Raw genomic sequence first — 23,265 nt, 5'->3', positions numbered from 1 at the left:
TGCTTCAAACCTGATAAATTGGCACACACATACAAACAGAGAGAGAGAGAGAGAGAGAGAGAGAGAGAGAGAGAGAGAGAGAGAGAGACACTCACACACAGGTAGAATACAGAATGCTCCTGTTCACAAATAGCCAGTGAAATATACCTCAGATGTCATCAACCGATCTAATTATATTTGATGGTTTTCAACAGCCCAGGACTAGAAAACCTGTGGGACAACAGGAGTGCGCTTAAAGGATGTGTTAAAGGGGCCCAGGCTTGCTGTTGTCCTGCTAGGCCAAAGTGTATGCTCTGAGGATTTGACATTCAGCACTAGCTGCTCTCAACAGGAAGCCGCATTGCTAACGAAGTGTTAAATTCAGTGTTAATGAGTGGCTTCACTGTTACCACCTCCTAGGTAAACCTTCTGAGCTCCATATTCTCTCCATCTGTTGGGGTGTGAGAGGCTTTCGGAGGGAGAACAGACGCTTTGCATTTAAAAACAAATTTCACTGCAAACCCCTAAACAGCAGGGTGGCAAAGCCTCAGAATATGAATTCAGCTTTAAATTTACAGGCCTCATTAGCTGCCAGTTTCCACACTGATCTGTTCCATACATAATAAACAGGGTTCAACTGCAATGCATCTTTTAAAAATTAATTTGCTTCTATTTACTTCATTTAGTCAATGTTAAAAGGCTGACTTTGCCTTGCTGGAAGCTATTTACAGGATTATGAGCTTAAATACATTTACGCTCTGCGCGGAGATCAATCTGAAGCGATTAGCTCTCTTTCTCCCCTTCTTTAAATATGCTCAGATGTTTGAATTCACAAACAATAATGAATCAGAGGAGGTCCCCCTGTGATCAGTCTAAATTAACAGCACAAGTAAAAGAGCACTTAACACTTAGACAACACACATATGTCACTGCTCCCTCTCTCTCTTTCTCTCCCAGCCCCTATTCTTTCCATCAGCACTTGTTCTAACACTCGAGTTGCACCTCATCTTAAGGTTACTGCAGAAAAAATAAAAGGTGATAATTGCATATTATCATTACACATTATTCTGGAATCCCAGATGGTAAACTTTTCTTGGATATTTATTAATCATATGAGAATTCAAACTACTTGCTATGTTCCCCTTTTGTGTCATAACTTTTTCGTTTTTTCCTCCTAGACTCAAATGCTACAAAAAAATTGTTAAAAGTTGGAAGTGCTCGCTCCAAAAAATACAATTATATGGTGTGCTACAAAGTCATAGCACTATAAAGTGTGCTCTATAAATATGAGGCACATTCACAGGCACGAAGAACTCATATTAATCTAAATCTTAAAAATAACTTCTTAAAGTAGGATGAAGGCATGAACCTACATTGCTTTCTTCCTAAGCAAATTATTTTTATTCTTTAGTTCAAAAATATGCAGGCTGAGAAAAAAAAAAAAAAAAAAAAAGATTAATCCAAACACTGGAATCAGATGTGAAAAATCTCCTTAAGCTCTTCCCCTGAAGGGAAGGACCATAAAAACAGTTGGACAGACCAAGTGGTAAGTCATTCAGAGCAGTTATCTGTATATGTGAATCAGCATAATGCCCAGCACCATTTCACCGTATCCATTACTCTCTCTATTTCCTTCATGCATCTGTCCTTCCATTTCCCTTTCCCATCCTCTCTTCCTCCTTTACAATAATAATAATAATAATAAAATAAAAAAAAGATATCTAAACAAAGACAGGAGGTCGTAGCCTCTCAAGTACCGAGCAGAGAATCTTCCTCGGTTAATGGGAATTATTGATTTGTTTGACCCTGTGAATTTTATGAAGCTGCTTCTCAAGTGTGAGAGACTAACAAAGCACAGCTGTGAGCCAACAATCAGGTAAAGCTATTCAGCCTGACACCTTACAGAAACTGAGAACCATGTCTTTATCTTCTTCCTTCACCATGCTGAGGATGAGCGTTGAGTTCAGGAAACTCTCTCTGGGTTTCACAGCTGACAGGACAAGATATGTTTTGGGGAGTTTTTGTTATGAGTTTTGTCATTTCTATGTGAATTACCATTCACAGTGAAGTAAGGAAATAAGCTGTATTTCAGGTAGTTGACAGTGTCAATATTTAAAAGCTTGGCCTAAATGACTATTTCAATTTGTAAACTGGGTTAGGACAATGCAGCCTCATGACAATAATTTGTACAAGATGGTCAATTGAAGATATTGTACAGCTTGGCTCTTACAAAAAGGTAAAAAAAAGAAAAGAAAAAAAAAAGAAAAAAAAACGTTATTCCCGCAGAAGGCCAACCAGTCAACAAATAGAATTTCAAAATGGTACAAATACACACAACACTTCAAACTTTAGCTAGTCTCCTATCCAACACTTCATTTTAAGCAAGTAAACAAATTTGGTTATTCATTCCATATAATCACTGATGTATGTCGATAACATATACTGTAATACACTTCCTCATCTCATTACCCAACCCAATTTTTTCTTTCATCCGTGGTAAACAAAAGTTTTTTGGTTTTTTTTGGCTTGTTTATTTTTCTCTATCAGAGTAAAAATCATACATTTTTATAAGCCAGTTTTACAAGTGATTTCTTACGATTTCGTAATTTCATACTATTAATACAATTTGTCATGAGACCGGGTTAGTTAGGATTAGGTCCCAGATAACAAGTTGACTATTCAAAGAACAGAGACAGACCAAACTTTGAAGTTTGCAGAAAAGCATGACAAAGTGCTTCTGCAGTCTGGATAAACTATTTTTAAAATATGTAAATGAACAGCATATTACAGTAATAGCAAGTTAATAAAATACAAACCAGCGGACGGATTTTCTTACCCGTGTTGGTGAGAGATTATCCCTGTTCACCAATAATTTGTTAATGTATTGTAAATGAATAAAACAAGTCCTGTCAAATACAGAGCAGAGTGTCTCAACCAATCAATTCACCTCTCCACAAGGTATCTTTACATTCTGCTCTTTACTGCTGGTTCCATTAAAATAATTTATCTTTTTCAAAAACATTAGATATGGAACATTTTAGGCTTGACCTAAGTAAGTAACTTGTCTACACTAGGGCTGTCAACTGGGCTAAGACACTGAATTCAAATCTTTACCTTATATTACCTTAAATATTACCAACATTTTAATTAAATCAGATTTTTAACGTTGTTTTCAAAAGAGGATGCAATGAATACATATAAACCATACAGCACCGTGTTAAATTATTGGCAAGAACATTTCTGGCAGTTAAAAAAAAAAAAAGAGCATTCAATTTTAAACTAATGTGCATAAAATGAAAAATAAATAAAAGTTTTAGTTAGTTCATGATCTAAAAAAATAATGTTAAGTAAAAAATAAAACAAGGGGGAAAAACACTTGAATAGACAGTTCTATGTTAACGTGGTGTTGCACTGGTGCCACAGTATTACCCGAGAGTCAAGCTTAATAATAACGGCAATACCACAGTGTTTTCATTCATTACAGTCGTGTGTACAGTAGTAATACTCCCAGATAGCAGTGCTATTCGGCTTAACTCAGTCGTGAAGCTGCTCAGACTAAAAGACAGAGCAAAACAGAGTGGAACAGAATGCAAGGATCTCGAGACACATATTTCCAAATTTAACTCCTTTCCTGACAAAGCACTTTAAAAACCCATTGTTTGATCTAAGTAACACTGATGAGAGCAAAACGCAAAGGCCAAAGACCTCCACCTAAGGGGCTGTTCACACCGAATGCTTTTGCAACCATCCCGTTTACCATTTGCTTTTCAATGTAAACGTGCTAGAAGATTGTTTATTTAGTGCCTCATTCAGGAGCGCTGTTTTTTTAGATGCTGTGTCGAGTTAAAAATAACTTCTTCAATGTTTAAAACATGTCTCCAGACACCTGCTTCCTGTTAAACTGTATTTGTTGCGCTGCATCTAGTCTTTTTTAGCACAAGAATGCGATCAGTCTGAAGTCATCTTCAGTGCTTGGCACACATCCAAAATTCAAATACAGTTTTAGCAGGTATTTTAGCCCCCCCTTAAATTTTATGAATATTTGAATTTTGCATTTAAATTCAACAGCACTAGTCTACTCAAGTGTTCATTGCGTATACACTGAGTAGCTGTCAAAATACGGTAAGATCCTTTTAGTTGAGTGTAAATTCTGTTCTTTTAGCTGTGGAAATGAATATTTGTTACCACACATTGAAGACCTCATAAAATTTTCAAGTCTTCACTTTCCACCCCACACCCCCCAAAGCCCCCCAAGGGTGTCAAAAATCCAATTTCTTTTGAACACTGAACGGAAACTGAGAGGTCAGCAATAACTCTGCTTCATTACACAATCTCCACAGTGCACAGGGCCAGCTACCTTAGAGAGCTCTCCCTCTGTGTCTTACAAACTGCTGCTTAACCAGGAGCCAAGGCTGCCAACTCTAATGTCTTGGTTGCCATCGCACTGCAAAAGTTGCATTTTCCCAGGGTAGCCACTCACAGCCAAGGTGATGTAACATTGCAGCTCCGTTTACAAACCCAGATTGAAACTGACCACATAAATTTGGCTCCAGATTCCAAAACAAAAGAGTACATCTTTCCTGAACCCAAATTAAAAGAATGTTAACATGTACTCAAAGACTCCCCTTCGTTTGCCAATCACACAGCTCTCCTTAGTACCCTTTCCTAAAATAAAAGGGAGAGCGAGCGAGTTAGTGAAATGGCTGCTCCTCGTGATGGTAGATTTAGGATTGGGAGGGGGCCAATGGGCATGATAAAAGGAGACAGGGAGTGAGTGACAGTTGGTTTAAGACAGAAGTCATGTTCAATAGCAGGTAAGGAACATCAAAAGGCGAGTTCACAGGAAACCTATGCAACCTTATCTAGACAAAGGATTTTCTGTTGTGTGAAGTAGATTAGTGATGCCACAGCTGCTGACATGGCCTCATTTGCTGCCCTGTAGTGTTAGATGAGGATTAAACCCCATAAACTTTGAAGCCTTAAACAATACCTTTCAAAATTAGACAGATAAAGGGAGGGATGTCTGACAGGGATTTCCCATGGCTTTGTCAATTTAAAACTTCTCTTTTTTAAAAAGAGGAGAGAGAGAGTGTGGGGGGTCTGGGGTTTCTGTTTTAATGAGGGCTCTCTTATCGTGAGCTGGGCAATGGGTGCAGAGTAGCGCAGGTCGATATGCCCTTACACCAGTAGCCTCTCTCACAATAAAGAATGATGCAAAAAGTTTGTCACTTAAACAAAGAGGGGGTGAAAGTTTTTTGGCATTTGCATCATTCTGGTAGTTTTTGAGGCAATGGCACATTTCTTGATGAAAAATAAACATTGATTGTTGTGTGCTGTTTCATGCAAATATGAAAGAGAGATGTGATGAAAAATACATCCTCTTAGGTCATGAGTTGAGTGTTTTTTTGCCATGTTGTAGAGGGTGGATTTTTCTTTATGTGAAATGGTATGATTACTGGAGAGCTGATTTAAATACGGAGGAGCTGCACAAGTGCATATCTGCTGCTGTGATTGAGGGCAGACTCAGATGCATCTTCTTGCTTGAGTAGTGTGAAAGAAAAAAGCTAACTTTGTCATTGCCGCTTTGCTGAAGACATGTGACCAATCAGATGAAAGCGAGTCAATGTCAATGCTTGTCTACACGCTGAGGACGGGATCGGGTCTAAGCGAGCAGACATCAAAATTACATTTAGAGAAATGTTAAGCACCACTGGTTTCAGGATGAATCAAGTTTTATTACCTTTTCTTAAAATGTAATGTGCAGCACAAGCAACAAAGACATGAGCAATATAACAAAAGTGAGGAAAGTGGAAAGGCAAAATAGCAGCAGAGGATTCCTATACAAATCAGGACCAAACACAACCCTCTTGTTCAAAATGATGGATATCAGGTGTGAGAATTTTTAACCAGGCAACAATGCCACCAAAGTGACAAAAATACCCAGATATTTAAAATGTGAAGGTGAACAATGCACGTTTGATACATTTTCATAGTATTATTTTCTAGACCTATCTGGCCATGGTTTTAGTGCCTTTGCAGACATCCTAGTAAGACATCTGTGGTCACTATCTCAGAAAAATAAATAAATAAAACAATATTTTAAAACCTTCAAAAACATGAATCAGCAATAACCTTGCAATTTACAGTGATGTAACACTGTCAAGAACTTTACAATCTAACAAAGGAACTTTATTTAAGCAGACATTGTGTTATGATATCTTGTGCAGTATTTACATAAAATATATATACATATATATATATATATATATATATATATATATATATACACACACACACACACACACACACACACACTTAGGTTGAAGTCATTAAAACTCATTTTTTAACCACTCCACAGATTTCATATTAGCAAACTATAGTTTTTGCAAGTCATTTCGGACATCAACTTTGTGCATGACACAATTGTTTACAAACAGACTGTTTCACTTTTAATTGACTTAATCAAAATTCCAGTGGGTCAGAAGTTTACATAAACTAAGTTAACTATGTCTTTAAGCAGCTTTGAAAATTCCAGAAAATTATGTCAAGCCTTTAGACAATTGGGCAATTAGCTTCTGATAGTCTAATTGGAGTCAATCGGAGGTGTACCTGTGGATCTATTTAAGGCCTACATTCAAACTCAGTGCCTCTTTGCTTGACATAATGGGGAAATCAAAAGAATTCAGACAAGACCTAAGAAAAAAAAAACAATTGTGGACCTCCACAAGTCTGGTTCATCCTTGGGAGCAATTCCAAATACCTAAAGGTATCACGTTCATCTGTACAAACAATAGTACGCAAGTATAAACACCATGGAACCATGCAGCCATCATAACACTCAGGAAGGAGACGCATTCTGTCTCCTAGAGATGAACATAGTTTGGTGCAAAAAATGCAAATCAATCCCAGAACAACAGCAAAGGACCTTGTGAAGATGCTGGAGGAAACAGGTAGACAAGTATCTATTTCCACAGTAAAACGAGTCTTATATCGACATAACCTGAAAGGCTGCTCAGCAAGGAAGAAGCCACTGCTCCAAAATTTCAGTTTAAATGTATTTGGCTAAGGTGTATGCAAACTTCTGACTTTAACTGTGTATACTGTATATATATATATATATATATATATATATATATATATATATATATATATATTATGTTGATTATGAAGTTAATTACTAAAAAACTTGATTCAATCTAAGTATTAATGACATATTGTTTTCCTTAATATGGTTAGAAGTTTTCTTTTTAAATAAATTTAATCCTAAATGTAAAAAAGACTCTAAATCAGTTAATATATTCACTACATAAAGTTAATTTCTGATACTGATATACACTATACACGTTACACACAAAGCTCCTACAGCTCATAAATGACGCTATTTCTATAAACACACTTACATTGACCCCTTGATTAACCAAAACATAATTTTAAAGAACACAGTGCTAATAAAAAAACTGCCCATTTTTAATTGAACAAAGCCAAGCTTTCAATTTGCAGTCCATATCCCCCTGAACAACCTCCCTCAGGATATTAAAAAATCATCACATTTTTATCAGTCACTGCTGCTTGTCAATGGCATCTATTAAAGCTGAATGAGTGGGCGGAACTGCATCCAGACCAGTCATTAACACTTGAGCTCCACTCAAGCAGAGCAACTCCAAAACATATCAAAGAGGAGGCAGTGTGCAGAAAGGGGGGGGGGGGGTCTGTAGCCTGAGAGAGGCCCCATGGAGAGATGTAAATAACCTCCCGAGAGACTCCCGGTGGGCTGTATAAAAGATGATAGCTGGGAGGCGACGGGAAGCTAATGAGTAGAACAGTAAATGTATACAAAAGACAGAAGGAGAGGCACTCCTTCTTCATGCCAATTAATGCACTCTTATCAATAAGAGGGTGCTGAAGCCACTTTTCTTCCAGCACCATCAGTAAAGACAGAGAGGATAAAGAAAGTCACAGATTAAAACACCTTTATGATAAAGTGATAGATGGGGTGATCTCACTACTTAAGAGCTTTCAGGTCTTTGTTTTCTATAGCATTAGGTATTCTGTACTGTAGCTAGACCTGGCTCTAGCAATGCCAAGGTCATAGGTTTGATTCCCAGGGAATGCACAAACTGATAAAATATAAACCTTGAGTAGACTTTAAGTCATTTTGTGTCTGCTAAATGTATACAAATAAATACAAATGCAAACTTTACAAACAGAAATAGCATGGTACAGTTCTGTGAAAAAGTATTTGCCCCCATCCTGAGTTGTTCTGTTTTTGTGAATATCTCATACTAAATTGTTTCAAAAATTCAAATAAAATCTAACATAAAACAAAAGCAATCTGAGTAAACACACAACACAGTTTTTAAATGATAATGTTATTTATTGAAGCAAAAAAGGTATCCAGTACCAACTGGGCCTGTGTAAAAATGTATTTCACTCCTTAGTTACTAAATCCCCAAATCCATGAAACTGCATACATAATGGGGTTCAGCTGGACTAGACACATCCAGGCCTGATTACTGCCAGCCCTGTTCAATAAAATCAACACATAAATAGAACTTTTTCAGCAGATGAAGTTGGCTAAAAGGTCTCACCCAGTAGCACGCTATGCCAAGGTCAAAAGAAATTCCAGAAGTTATGAGGAAAAAGATGATTAAAATGCATCAGTCTGGGAAGAAATGTAAAGCTATTTCAAAGGCTCTGGGACTCCAAAGAACCACAGTGAGAGCCATTATCTCCAAATGGAGAAAACTTGGCACAGTAGTGAACCTTCCCAGAAGTGGCCAACCTTCCAAAATTCCTCCAAGAGCACACTGACTTCTCATCCAGGAAGTCACAAAAAAGCCAGGGACAACATCCAAGGAACTGCAGGCCTCTCTTGCATCAATAAAGGTCACTGTTTATGACTCCACTATCAGAAAGACACAGGCCAAAAATGCCATCCATGGAAGAGTGGCGAGGCGAAAACCATTGCTAACCCAGAAAAACATTAAGGCTTGTCTGAATTTTGCCAAAACACACCTTGATGATCCTCAAAACTTTTGAGAGAATGTTCTGTGGACTGATGAGTCGAAAGTGGAACTGTTTGGAAGACAGGGGTTCCATTACATCTGGTGTAAATCAAACACAGTCCTGACTTGAACCTGTTTGAGATGCTGTGGCAGGACCTTAAACGGGCAGTTCATGTTCGAAAACCCTCCAGTGTGAAAGACTGATCTCCATTTATTAGAAGCATTTGCTTGCAGTTCCCTTACGACTCAGTACACTTGACATTGCGTTTGCTAACGCATATGGGAAGTGTCCTTCCACACGACCTAGTTGAAACCTCTCTACAATAACGCCAATATTCTAATATTGGCTATGGTGTTTGAGTCCCGCCCTTTCAGGCGCGAAGCTGTTAGCTGAAAAAGCAGGCGCGCAAACACAATTTTTAAATCAGTTTTAAAACACAATTTTCTTCCTTCAAGACAGCGATTCATCTCATGTCTAGAAGCCTTCTACCGCTTCGCCGTCAACTACAAAGAGGAACTCAAGTGGAAGTGGTTCATCTTTCTAAGCTGTGTCGACTAACGTCTGCACTGACTGGAAGAGCATACTCAGCAGCTGGCCAAACTGGTTCAGCACGCCACGAGATGACGGTGCTCCAAGTTTTCCAAGCTAAGCTCCTCAAACAAATGGACAAGCAAGGCTATGATCCAGAGACGTTCAAAGAGCTCCGCACCACTATGGACTTAGCGCTGCGAGCCACGGAAGTCACTGCATAAGCCATTGGCAAGTCAGTGAGCAACCTGGTGTTTTTGGATCGTCACATCTGGCTGACCCTCACGGAAATGTGTTACATGGGAAAAGATGTTCTATTTGATGCTCCAGTGTCTCCATCCGGCCTTTTCGTAGGCTCTGTGAATAGAATTGCTGAGTGCTACATCATGACTCAGCAACACTCACAAGCTATGAGACATTTTATGCTAAAAAGGAGTAGTCCTCAGTCCAGTGCCCGGCTAAAAACACCACACCAGCTGCCTCAGTGGTGTCAAATGTCGGCGTCGGGCCGCTGGTAAAGCCACGCAAGCCATGGCCCAAATGAAGGCAGCTGCCTCAGCGCAAGCCGTAGCGCCAACGCTCACACTTTTTCAATAAATAGCTCACATTATCCTCACATAACCTCACATTATCCGCAACCACTTTCCAATGGTGAGCAGCACATTATATCATGTTAAGAACATACCAAATTGCCCTCTGTCCCGTTACATGGACTTTGCAAGGTCTTACTGGCATTCCGACTGGGTGCTAAAAAAAAAACAAAAAACAATCGAACATGATTATACGATCCAATTTGCTCGTCGGCCACCCATTTCAATGGTGTTCTGTCTTCCAATGGTTCTGTCCGAAGACGCGCCGATGTTACAAGCCGAAATACACAATCTTCTCATAAAGAACGTGATAGAGGTTGTTGCTGCTGTCCTCATGGGCATGTCAGAGCTGGTGTTTACAACAATCAAGCACAATTTGTGTTCTGACCACACGATATACCAGGGTTGCGTGCACAGACTGCGACACACACAGTGGGATTTACAGCTGTTCTTTCCTCGTTCTGGAGAAGGATGGTGGGCTTAGGCCCATTCTAGTTCTGAGACACTTGAATCACGCTCTCAGCGCACCCATTCAAAATGTTAACTCAGAAACAAATCTTATCGCACATCCGTCCTCGGGACTGATTTGCATCAATAGCTCTGAAGGACGCATACTTCATGTACCAATTGCACCGCTTTACAGGGAACTGCTTTTCAATTTAAAGTCCTTTATTTCAGTCTGTCTCTGGCTCCCCGCACGTTCACGAAATGTATCGATGCGGCACTCGCCCCACTGAAAACGAACGGTGTGTGTGTATTTTTAATTACCTCAGCAATTGGCTATCACTAGCCAATCAGAGGCACTACTGAGCGAACACAGACTTAACTTGCTGCTTTGCCATATGGAAAATCTGGTCAACTGGGTGAAAAGCACACTTTTCCCCAGCCAGTAAATCTCCTTTTTAGGAGTTCATCTGTGCGCACCTCATGAACGAGCACATACAGACCATACTTCGGTGTCTGTTTCAGTTCAAACTGAAAAAAAACATTACTACTGAAGCCATTTCATTTTCATGTGCATTGCGGTTTTGGTTGCTCTAGCACCACGGACAGCACTAGCCTTCAACCAACAGGGTGTTATGCTGGGACAAGTTTCAGAAAGAAAGTGCTGACCACAAATGCATCCAACACAGATTGGGGTGTGGTGTGTAATGGACACCAGACTTTCGACACCTGGAAACAGGTGCGAAACAGCCGTGACATGTCAACCGCTTAGAGCTACTGGCTGTCTTTCTAGCTTTGAGAGCTTTTCATTCTGATATTGTGGATCACCACATTCTGATTCGTTCGGACAACACAACAGTAGTGGCATGTATATGTTGCCATGTCGCGCTGGCCCACGTATGGCCGGCGAAACACAAGTATGCGCTTCCCCCGGTGCGCCTCCTTCATTCTGTTATCAGCAAAGTCCGAGTGGACATGGAAACAGTTCTGTTAATTGCGCCGAAATGGCCCAATCAGTCCTGGTTTCTGGAGATGGAAGAAATACTGGACAGGCCTCCATGGGAAATACCGCTGAAGAAATATCTTCTCTTTGACACAGAAGGCACTGTTTGGCATCCCCAGCCAGAGCTGCAAAGCCTGCACGTGTGGCCTTTGAACGGAGTGTGCTAAACGTGCCAGAACTTATGCATTCAGTCATGAACACCATTTTACAGGCCAGAGTGCCATTCGTGAGATGCCTCTACGCGCTAAAATGGATGTGTTCACTGACTGGTGTCTTTCACATGGCAAGGACCCAGTAAACTGCCCCATACATGAAATTCTCATATTTTTTGAAGAGCAATTAGTAGCAGGACTCACTCTGTCAATGCTCAAAGTTTATGTGGCGACTATATCTGCATATCATGCATCTGAAGCTGGCGCCACTATAGGCAAACATGATTTAATCATAAAGTTCCTTAGAGGAGCAAGATGATTAAATCCACCTCAGCCGGCTACAGTCCCGACTTGAGACCTAACTTTGGACCTAAAAGCGCTCCCAGGGCCCCCCTTCGAGCCTTTGGACTCTGTTAATTGGTGCATGCTCTCCATTAAGACCACACTAATGCTGGCTCTGGCCTCAGTAAAATGGGTCTGTCAATTACATGCACTATCAATTAACAATTAATGTCTGGAGTTTAGCCCCGGTCTTTCAAAGCCATTGTCAGACCCAGAAAAGACTATATGCCTAAGGTACTAAGGTTCTAACCACGCCCTTCAGAGCGCAGGGTGTTCACCTTCAAGCCTTCTTCCCTCCTCCATTTAATTCAGATGAGGAACAATCCTTGCATTTGTAATGCCTTGTGCGCGGGTGCTACACGCATATGTTGAGCACACCCGCCAGTTCAGACTGTCTGATCAGCTCTTTGTGTGCCATGGAGGACGCACGAAAGGAGTGTCCGTCTCCAAGCAAATACTTTCTCACTTTCTCTGGATCATTGATGCGATTGCCCAGGCTTATGAGTCGCAGGGTAAGATTTGCCCAATTGGTGTTAAAGCACGCTCAACTAGAGGCATGGCCTCATGGGCATGGATGAACTGTGTGTCTTTGCAAGACATACGTATGTTTTGCAGCAGGATGGTATTCTCAAAACATTTGCATGGTTTTACAAACTAGATGTAACGTCTCTCTCTTCAGAAGTCCTCTCTGTTTAGAGCGCTTGTTATTTCATTTGCCAAAAGTATACTTATGCCCTCCCTTTAAGTACGGGTTCCCCATCATTTTACACAACCGCCTGTATTCAGGCCATTGTAATTTACCATAAAGTCACAAGCACTTTCATTATAAATAAACTCCCTTTCGACTGTGTTCGTGAAGGGGTTAATTCATACTGTATGACAATAGTTCATATATTCATTCTGAGTGCTCCCCTCCTGGCCCAACATGAGGGTCACTCACTTGCGACATACTCACGTCAGTCGCCGTCCCGCGGGACTGCAGCATCATGTTTCTTCTCTGGAAGGTTATGTCGTGTAGTGCGGCGTAATGGGATTCTGCTCCCCATATGCGTAAGAAAACGCAATGTCAAGTGTACTGAGTCATAAGGGAACATCTCGGTTATGTATGTAACCTCGGTTCCCTGAGATGAAGGGAACGAGACATTATGAACGCTGGCAGCTCTACAAGACTAAGAGTTCTTTTGAGGTGCGAGCGATGCGCTCCTTGTACCTCAGTCAGAAAATTCTGAGGAATGGTGTTTGCGTGTCTGCTTTTATAGCGAACAGCTTTGTGCCTAAAAGGGCGGTACTCAAACACCATAGCCAATATTCAAATATTGGCATTATTGTAGAGAGGTTTCAACTAGGTCATGTGGAAGGACACTCCACATATGCATTACCAAGCGCAATGTCTCGTTCCCTTCGTCTCAGGGAACCGAGGTTACGTACGTAACCCAGACATTTTTGCTGCTAAAGGTGGCAAAACCAGCTAAGTTTAAGAGGGCAGTTTTTCACATGGGTGACATAGGTGTTGGATAACTGTTTTGCCTCAATAATATATATATATATTTCACTCAAGTACTGTATGTTCAGTGTATTTATAATCATGTGTTAAAAAATAAAGATACACTGCAATTTTCCACAAGTTCAAGTTTTTTTTAATTGTTCGAAGAGGACAGTCATTTTGTTCCCAAAATTGTATATTGACACAAATATTACTGACAATTTGAATCATTAAAAAAAAAAAAAAAAAAATATATATATATATATATATATATATATATATATATATATATATATATATATATATATATATATATACATGGCTTATTACTTACACTTACTCTTTAGAAAGAAGCATTCATATCTTTTAATTGTAATCACAGTTTAGTGCCCTGCAGATCATTAGTGATCAAATCCTGGCCCCTAGTGGTGAATTCATCAGCGTGCGATATGGAGCCTGAGGCTGCTGCAGTCTGTGCTCATAAAGTCTTTAATGGGCGGAAGTGTTCTCATTTGCTTATCCAGGTGTGGATAACTGACTGCTGGGATCTCCTTGCCATATCTGTTTTAAAGTGGCAAGAATTACTTGAAGAGAGAGGCACCCTCTCGACTTGGAGCAAGACTAACCGGTGACAATCACATCTGTCAAATAATTTTGGAACACATCCCAAGACAAACTTCAGAGACAAAGATATCTTTTGAATGCAGAACGCAGGCAGGTTAACATATCATTGCTATCATCCCAATTCTTTTGGATCATTGTCCAGTTACACAAAATTATTTTGGCAGTTTTGCTCACACAACATTATACCCAGATTCCCCTTTTTGGCCTTTTTCTGGGGGGCTGCTCGAGGAAGATGAATATTGCCAGGTTTCCAGGCCGACGGGGAGTATGCCTCTGACAAGTGTAACTGACAGCTCTGATTTAATTTGACTGCTGATCACACCCAGCTATAGTATCAGAGCAGTTCACACATCTGTGCCTCAGCTCAAGGTGTTGAGACATGCCACCAAATATCTGGAACATACACACACCCCTGGTGCTGTGTACAGGCAGATAATGCTCTGTCACTCCAGCTTTCCAGCAACTTTAGCGAAGACACAAATGTAACATTCATCGTTTTCATCCTAATTCTGTTAATATAAATCACTCAAAAAATCACATCTAATTTTCCACACACTTAACTACATTGTCATTAAGAACTGCAATTTGCTGCAATAATAATAATAATAATATATATATATATATATATATATATATATATATATATATATATATATTATATATTTTTTTTTACATAAGACAACAAACGGTTATTGAGATAAATGAATCTTTTTGAAAAACTGTTCCTACCAGTGTTCTCCAAAACATTGGCACACTGTGGTTCTCGGTAAACCCACCTGCAATGTAAAATATACAGTGAATTAGTATTAGAAATATTATGTGTAAAGAGATAAAACATCTGTCTGGTACAATGTGACAAACAATCATTTTGTGGAAGAGCAGTTTAAAAACAAGAGTATGCATTAACCATATCCCATAAACCCATACCCATGAGCCATTCTAGAGCCTAATAAAGGCTCAAATATTGTAACTTCTCTCTATAACCTTTGAACGAATACATTCAAATAAACTGACTGACTCTTTATCAATCCTTTAATATGCTCTTCCAGTAAAATGAATTAAAACACAGACGATCAACCATTCAAATCAACATCTAATTTTAAATAATAGAGCACGTTACAGTCACATTCATTAACAAAAAAACTAAATAACAAAAAGAAAACATGTATTACATACATAAAAAATTCAAACAATAAAATATTAATAATAATAACAATAATAATAAGCATACAGGTAAGTGCACAAAATGTAAAGCAAAGTAACTACAATGAGTAACAGTAATAGATTTATGCAGGTCTCAATGTTCTGGCTAGATCAACACCTTACTGAAATATCTCTCCAGCCCAGCTGCAGTAGTGCTGGCTTGCTAATTCAGGCCAGTGTACTTCCATTAAAACAGTCCCCTGTGTCTTCATTTAGAACACTGCGAAATGAGAGCCCAGCAAAAAACAAGGCAGATGAGACCGATTTTTAGCATTCTGCACATTCCAGAAATGCGTTTCTCAGTGCAAATATTTGACCTTGCTGAGTGACACATAATCAATTTGTGTGAAAAAGGCTCAGAGTATTTAATTTACTCCTTCATGCTATAAAATCTATCTTCACAGGATTTTCTTATGTGATTGTGAGCGTGGAGTTGTGTGTGTCTAAGCCATGTTCCCAGTCTTGACCTTCCTCAATTATCTTCATTAATCTGATTCTATCTCATGAATCTCTGTTAAGACTCCTGTTCACATTATATTAGGGTGATTAAATGCAAATATACATGGACTGAGGCAGGTCTGTGTCATGACCTCTAAATTAAATGACAGTTTAGTCTAGAAACAGGTCAGAACAAATAAAATGGTATTATTAGAGATGATTTTAATGGACATGATTCTAGAGGGGAATGAAGGACAACTCAGAGAACTGAAATATTCTGAAGTCTGAGAAAATGAGACTATAATAGAGTTTCACCTCAATAATAATGACCTAAGCATCCACCCTCAGCTATATTTATAAGTATAAAAAAGGATAATGTCCTTGTGTTGCCTAGGCCCTATTTTTTGTGTCTATGGTAACAAAGTATGGGATCAAAATCCCGTAAAAAATATTGCAGTCACGGATCCAAAAATAATAAGCATGAATCAAAAAATAATAAGCGCAGATCAAAATAATAAACGCAAATCAAAATAATTAGCGCAGATCAAAAACTAACAAGCATGAATCAAAAATATATAAACACATTTTAAATATGCTGCAAAAAAATAAATAAATAAATAAAAATAAAAAATAAAACAGAAAAGCAATGTCATCAGAATTGCAAACAAAATCACGTTTTCCTTGGTTATATTAATGTTTTATGTGCTCTCTGACAATTTTATTAATATTTTAATTTTTTTGTACGCTTACACTGTATTTTTCTTTGCCTTTGTTTCCAAGTTCTGCGCTTGGTTTTCCCAAAAAAACTTATGAGTAGAGTTTCATGTAAATCAGGGGGCGTTTTGCGTCCCTATTGGTCCAGTAGTTCTTGATCGACAGCTCCTCCTCTAGCCAATCATTCAAAGAGGAGAGGTGACATCACTCCAATTCAACTCCGACAGCTGCTGCTCAATATTATATTATTTTTGGTTAATAGATACGCTGCTTGTGTCTGTTTTGAGTATTTTCTGCCAGCTCCAGGAAACAATGTGTTGTCCGAGTAGGCCATTATCATAGTCCGTTAACACATGTATCGAGTCAGCTGTATTTAGTTAGCAAAGTTTTACTTTGGGCATTATTTAAGACTTCTTTGTTTGTAGGTTACTGGCTGCATATCTACAAAAAAAAACTAAAAATAACAAGGCTGGGTTGGTGTGGATGTTTGATGCATGTTTTTACTAGCTGTACCAATGTAGTCGCGAGTTCAGAACCTAACTTGATCCACTTTTCCATGTTGCTGAATGTGCCGTTATGTACTGATCCTATGTTGGCATCGTTGGCACAGCTACATGTAATCAGAAACAAGTGACCTTGCGTCCCCACGTCAATAAATAATGCAATAAAGTTGGCTTGACATTGGACATTCTTTATTCACAAACAGTCACAAATTTAGGGACCGTCTCTAAAGATACAGGCAACATTGGAGCATACATATCCAAAACATTTACAAACATTTCCATAACATAGAGTATACAACTTCAATAACATTTGAAGCAAATGACTTACAGTCATATAACCAACTCCAAAGTGTGCATGTAGGTGTCAGCAATAATGCATATCTTTTAGATTTTTGGTATAATAAAAAACAAAAAACAAATTATATGTAAGCATTTCTATATTCATCAGTATTGTAATAGGCCTTGGTGACGGGATCTGGATTTTATTTAATGGAAAAGCGTATCAAGTTGGGTTCTGAACTTGCAACTACATTGGTACAGCTAGTAAAAACATGCATCAAACATCCACACGAACCCCGCCTTGTTTGTTTTTTTTTTTTTTTTTTTTTAGATATGCAGCCAATAACCTACAAACAAGGAAGTCTTAAATAATGCCTAAACTAAAGACTCTGCTAACTAAATACAGCTGACTCGATACATGTGTTAACGGACTACGATAATGGCCTTCTCGGACAACACACTGTTTCCTAGAGCTGGCAGAAAATTCTCAAAACAGACACAAGCAGCGTATCTATCAACCACAAATAATATAATATTGAGCAGCAGCCGTCGGAGTTGAATTGGAGTGATGTCACCTCCCCTCTTCGAATGATTGGCTAGAAGAGCAGCTGTCAATCAAGAACTAGTGGACCAATAGGGACGCAAAACGCCCTGATTTACATGAAACTCTACTCACAAGTTTTGGAAAACCAAGTGCAGAACTTGGAAACAAAAGCAAAGAAAAATACAGCGTAAGCATACAAAAAAATTAAAATATGATCAAAATTGTCAGTGAGCACAAAAAACATTAATATAACCAAGGAAAACATGATTTTGTTTGCAATTCTGATGACTTTGCTTTAATATTTCTGTTGTTTTTTTGTTTTGTTTTTTTGCAGCATATTTTAAATGTTTTTATATATTTTTGATTCATGCTTGTTATTTTTTTATCTGCGCTAATTATTTTGATCTGCGCTTATTATTTGGTCTGCGATTTTTATTTATTTTTGCGCTTATCTTTTTATCTGCACTTATTATTTTTTAATTCACGCTTATTATTTTGATTCACACTACTTATTTTTGGATCCCTGACCGCAATACATTTGACGGGATTTTGATCCCTTAACAACACATCAATCTGCTGTATGATCAATGTGTGCAGACCTGTGTGTAAGAATAGCTTCATTGTTATCCTCTAAGTAGATAATTAAGAATGCAAAAACAAAGAGTTGTGAAGCGATAACGATGCAAAACAACCAGGGTGTATAAAAAAAATTAAAAAAAAGAGTAGCTGAATGTTATGTATAAACTCAATATGAGGGTCAGACACACATTTGTTGTAATTACAGCCAACAGGAACACCAATAGAGCAACAACAAATAGGTCACTAGGTTACTCTTCCAAACAACAAGTCATATTAATTATAGTTTCATACTGTTTTTGGAATAAATAAATAAAAGTCTACCTAACAATATGTGTACTCTGTAAAAACAGCAGATCTTTCTTTGAGTACAGTGGTGGCCAAAGGTTTGGAATAATGTACAGATTTTGCTCTTATAGAAAGAAATTGGTACTTTTATTCACCAAAGTGGCATTCAACTGATCACAATGTATAGTCAGGACATTAATAACGTGAAAAATTATTATTACAATTTGAAAAAAATGTTCAGAACTTCTTAAACTACATCAAAGAGTTCTCATCAAAAAATCCTCCAATATTCAGCAATGACAGCTTTGCAGATCCTTGGCATTCTAGCTGTCAGTTTGTCCAGATACTCAGGTGACATTTCATCCCATGCTTCCTGTAGCACTTTCCATAGATGTGGTTGTCTTGTCGGCACTTCTCACGCACCTTACAGTCTAGCTGATCCCACAAAAGCTCAATGGGGTTAAGATCCATAACACTCTTTTCCAATTATCTGTTGTCCAATATCTGTGTTTCTTTGCCCACTCTAACCTTTTCTTTTTGTTTTTCTGTTTCAAAAGTGACTTTTTCTTTGCAATTATTCCCAAAAGGTCTGCACCCCTGAGCCTTCTCTTTACTGTTGAAACTTTTACATCTGGCCTTCCACATCTCTTTCTGTCCTTGTTAGAGCCAGTTGTCCTTTGTCTTTGAAGACTGAGGATCTTTGTATGAAATCTTCATTTTTTTTTTTTTTTTTTTGGCAATTTCAAGCATAGTATAGCCTTCATTCCTCAAAACAATGATTGACTGATGAGTTTCTAGAGAAAGCGGTTTCTTTTTTGTCATTTTTGACCTAATATTGACATTAAGACATGCCAGTCTATTGCATACTGTGGCAACTCAAAAACAAACACAAAATTAAGCTTAATTTAATGAACCAAATAGCTTTCAGCAGTGTTTGATATAATGGCAAGTGATATTCTAGTATCAAATTAACAATTTAGCATGATTACTCAAGGATATAGTGTAGGAGTGGTGACTGCTGGAAATGGGGCCAGTCTAGATTTGATCAAAAATGACTTTCTTCAAATAGTGATGGTGTTGTTTTTGTGATCAGTTGAATGCCACTTTAATGAATTAAAGTATCAATTTCCTTCCGAAACCGCAAAATCTGTACATTATTCCAAACTTTTGCTGAAGAAAAAAAAAATGCTGCCGAAGAGGCAGTTTAGCCAATTTGTGTATAAATGTTTTCTTTTTTTTTTTTTTTTTTTTTTACTTTTCATTCCATTTCTAGCAAGGAATTAGTATTTTAGTTATAAAATATGCACTTGGTTACCGCCAAAACTATCTTGATTTTGTTCTAGATTATTAGACCATTGTGGTTCGGCTGGACTTCATGAAGCAGACAAGTTACCTTTAATGGACACCATATGGCGATAATCATTTGCTGGTATCCTAGCAATGATGTGCCTCAGTAGCCTGTCCAAAACCAGTTTCTGTGGGTACCTTCATATAAAAACACTGTCTGTTGAGTCATTGACTGATATGGCAGTGAGGCAACAAGACAGCTACCTTTGAGTTCAGATGCAACCATTGTTTAAGTCCTTTTTCACTATCAATCTCAACTTTCACTTTCACATTCTTCTTCTTTTGTTCTTAATGATTGACATTCTTTGTGCATATCACCACCTACTGGCCAGGCGAGAATTTATTGTAAAAAAAAAAAGGACTTAAAGTTACACTATGAAACTTTTTTTTGTTAAAAAAATAATAAAATGTTATTAATGAGAGAGTGCAACAAAAATCCATCTTCCAAACCTGTCTTTACTTTACTCAAATACACTTTGATAAACCTATAATAATTATGTTTTAGAGCTGTCGGGATGGATTTCACAGGAAATTGCATACATCATTCGCCTGTGCGTGTTAACATCATATCCGAACACAGAGAAAATAAGATCTGGCTACTGTAGCGCGTGTGTGGCAATAGCTGAAGCTGAAAGTTTGCTGTCACAATGAATGAGAAAAATTTACCATGGATCATTCAAAACAGCAAACCTCCGGGGAATCACTGGTTGTAAAAACAAAGAAACCCCGAACAGAGCAGAGTCTACATGCAAAAAGGGAAAGCGACAGAGTCCGTAATAACACCTGAATCAACATCGGCTTGGCTTTTCAGAGGTGGCGACAACTGAAAGGATTTAAAAGCGACCCAGAGATGGCTTTTTTCTTACTCAACAGTAAGATATTTTTTTGATATGGTTAATGTATAGTTGTGTAATCACACACACACACACACGTGTGTAGTGAATTACAATAATTATACTGTAATCGATGGAGAACTTTTCACTTGCTAGCACACGTGTATTTTTCTTTATAATGGGAATAATTTATAGAAATAAATCCTTTAGTCCTAGGCTTGCCAAGGACATGTGAGTCTTGAAATGATGTTGACCACTGGTTGGTAACAATGACAATCTATAAATTAGTTACTACCGTGGTCTATTTGGCCAGAATATCCTGCAGTTATAAAACAATTTCAACGTTTGACCTTATCAGACTAGCAATCGTTATGTCTAATGTTAACAAATGTTGCCTAACTTGTGTAACGTCATTTATTTCAAAACATCAATGTTTCCAATAAGTCAGCATAAGATATAGCACTTATCTGCTCAGATGACATGTTTTCGGATATCTGTCTTTTCCTTTATTTCATTATTTATTTGTCCATTCGCTCTGATAAGATGTCCTGTATTCATGTGTACACCGGTGCCTCAAACCACATTCATCAGCGCAGAGGAGCAGAGCCAAAGCACAACCTACGTCATTACCAAAACAATGTACTTCCGCAAACACGTGTCGTTTTATTTTTTTAACAACTAGAGGGCCAAAAGTTACATAGTGTAGCTCTAAATATTGATCTGTTTCTCACCCACATCTATTCTATCGCTTTTGAAGACAGATTTAACCACTGGAGTCTTATGGATTACTTTTATGGTGCCTATATATGCTTTTTGGAGCTTAAAACATTTGGTACCCATTCACTTGCATTGTGAAGAACTACAGAGCTGAAATATTCTTCTAAAAATCTTTGTCAGCAGAGTAACGAAAGTCATACACATCTGGGATGGCATAAGGGTAGAAAGAAAAAAAAATATGAGAATTTTCATTTGTGGGTGTACAATTCCTTTAAAGTCACACATGGACACCAATGATTTTATTTCATTTAACAACACGTTCAGTGAGTGTCTATAAAAAGTTCAGTTACTCAAAACATTACAAAGGGGATCTTGTAATGGCACTACAACACCCTTTAAGAATACATGATCGACTGTATTTTGGAAGAGAAAGCAACAGACCTGCGAGGTGTTTGTTTGCAAGTGTGAGAGGAGAAAGCATACAGCAGTTTCTCTACAATCAAGGTAGCGCGCTGAGCGCTTTCAAGACGCGTTTGAATCTCTTCAAGTGTCAAATCCGCGATTAGAGACCGCGACACAAACTCAAAACCGAAGTATCCCGCTGACTCGGGAAAACGGTTCATCTAATCCGGTGACTGACACCGCTTTGGATCGATTCTGACACCCGTCTTTTAAAAGTGTATATAAAGCTTCAAGTTCAGGGTAAAAACGAAAAACCTCGCAGGTGCATTCAGATAGCAGAGGAGCGTCGAACTTTTCCAAAAGCAATGCCACAGATTAGAGCAATAGACTGACAACGGAGGGATGACATGTTATTGGCACCGTAGCTGGCACGATGCATGACTGGCACAGTGTTGACATCATAAGCTCTCGTGCCCATGCAAGGACTAAACTCACTGTTTCCATCGCGCGCTCAGCTCTCAGTACAGTTAACAAATCCGGCAAAGGGAGACGGTTGTAAGCTTTAAACCTACCTTACCGGAGTATGAAATTATAACAAGGGACAAGTTTGTCATGGCACTTGCTAATAGTCCTTTTTTCGTCCTCCATCCGTTACATTGTCGCCATTTTGCCTAAAATTCTGCAGGTTGAACTAAAACTAAAGGAGGGATATCCGGTCTGTGCGTTCACATATCACGTTATGCACTCAGATCAATAGAAATGAAATCCCTATTAAATCCCTTAAAAAGAGATACTGAAAATGTAAGGTCGTGTTATTTTTCACTGAAAAACTGTGCACAATATATTTATAAAGAGTGGTGATGTTGAGACATAATGTAAGTCCCCCGCTCGAGATATGGATTGTTCCACAGACAGAGGGTGAATTCTTCTTAGGTGAAGTTACTGCTGGGGTTTTAAAAAGACAGGAAAGATGGTGGGACGATGGACATACACACCTATAGTGATGTGGTCAATAATATCATTATAGATTGGAATTATAATTGTTCATGGGCATTTCTTCCTGGAATTTGCATTAAGACTTTTAGTGAAAAACGGTTTAGTTGCAATATTAAGTTGTTCTATAACTGCCAGTGATCAATGTTCTCATCTGTTTTGAACTCAGTGATATTCCTTGTACTTTTTTAACTATGCAAATAGTGTCTTGCTGGTATTATAAAGATAAGGCTTGTGCTTTTTTCTGGTTGTTTAAAATGAGTGCCACTCCTTAAAC

At 38.3% G+C, this 23,265-nt stretch overlaps 1 protein-coding gene across 3 annotated transcripts in view; it reads right to left on the bottom strand.

The window, feature by feature from the left end:
• The window catches only part of LOC127449626 (zinc finger protein 644-like), a 32,419-nt gene extending 9,742 nt beyond the window's left edge, over nucleotides 1-22,677 (bottom strand). For 2 of the 3 annotated variants that reach the window (XR_007898762.1, XM_051713146.1), the window contains exons 1-2: nucleotides 22,573-22,676; nucleotides 14,881-14,927 (exon numbers count right to left, since the gene is read on the bottom strand). Coding sequence is in view for 1 of the 3 variants with exons in the window: in XM_051713146.1 (XP_051569106.1) it covers nucleotides 14,881-14,927; nucleotides 22,573-22,643 (118 nt within the window). In the remaining 2 variants the exon portion in view is untranslated. Of the gene's footprint in view, nucleotides 1-14,880; nucleotides 14,928-22,567 lie in introns of all 3 variants that reach the window. The other variant, XM_051713147.1, reaches the window with a different exon arrangement.
• Nucleotides 22,678-23,265: the final 588 nt, after the last annotated feature.

The sequence above is a fragment of the Myxocyprinus asiaticus genome, chromosome 12, assembly GCF_019703515.2.
Source record: "Myxocyprinus asiaticus isolate MX2 ecotype Aquarium Trade chromosome 12, UBuf_Myxa_2, whole genome shotgun sequence".
Classification (NCBI taxonomy): domain Eukaryota; kingdom Metazoa; phylum Chordata; class Actinopteri; order Cypriniformes; family Catostomidae; genus Myxocyprinus; species Myxocyprinus asiaticus.
Note: the sequence above shows the minus strand (reverse complement) of the source record. Positions and strands in the feature narration are given on the sequence as shown.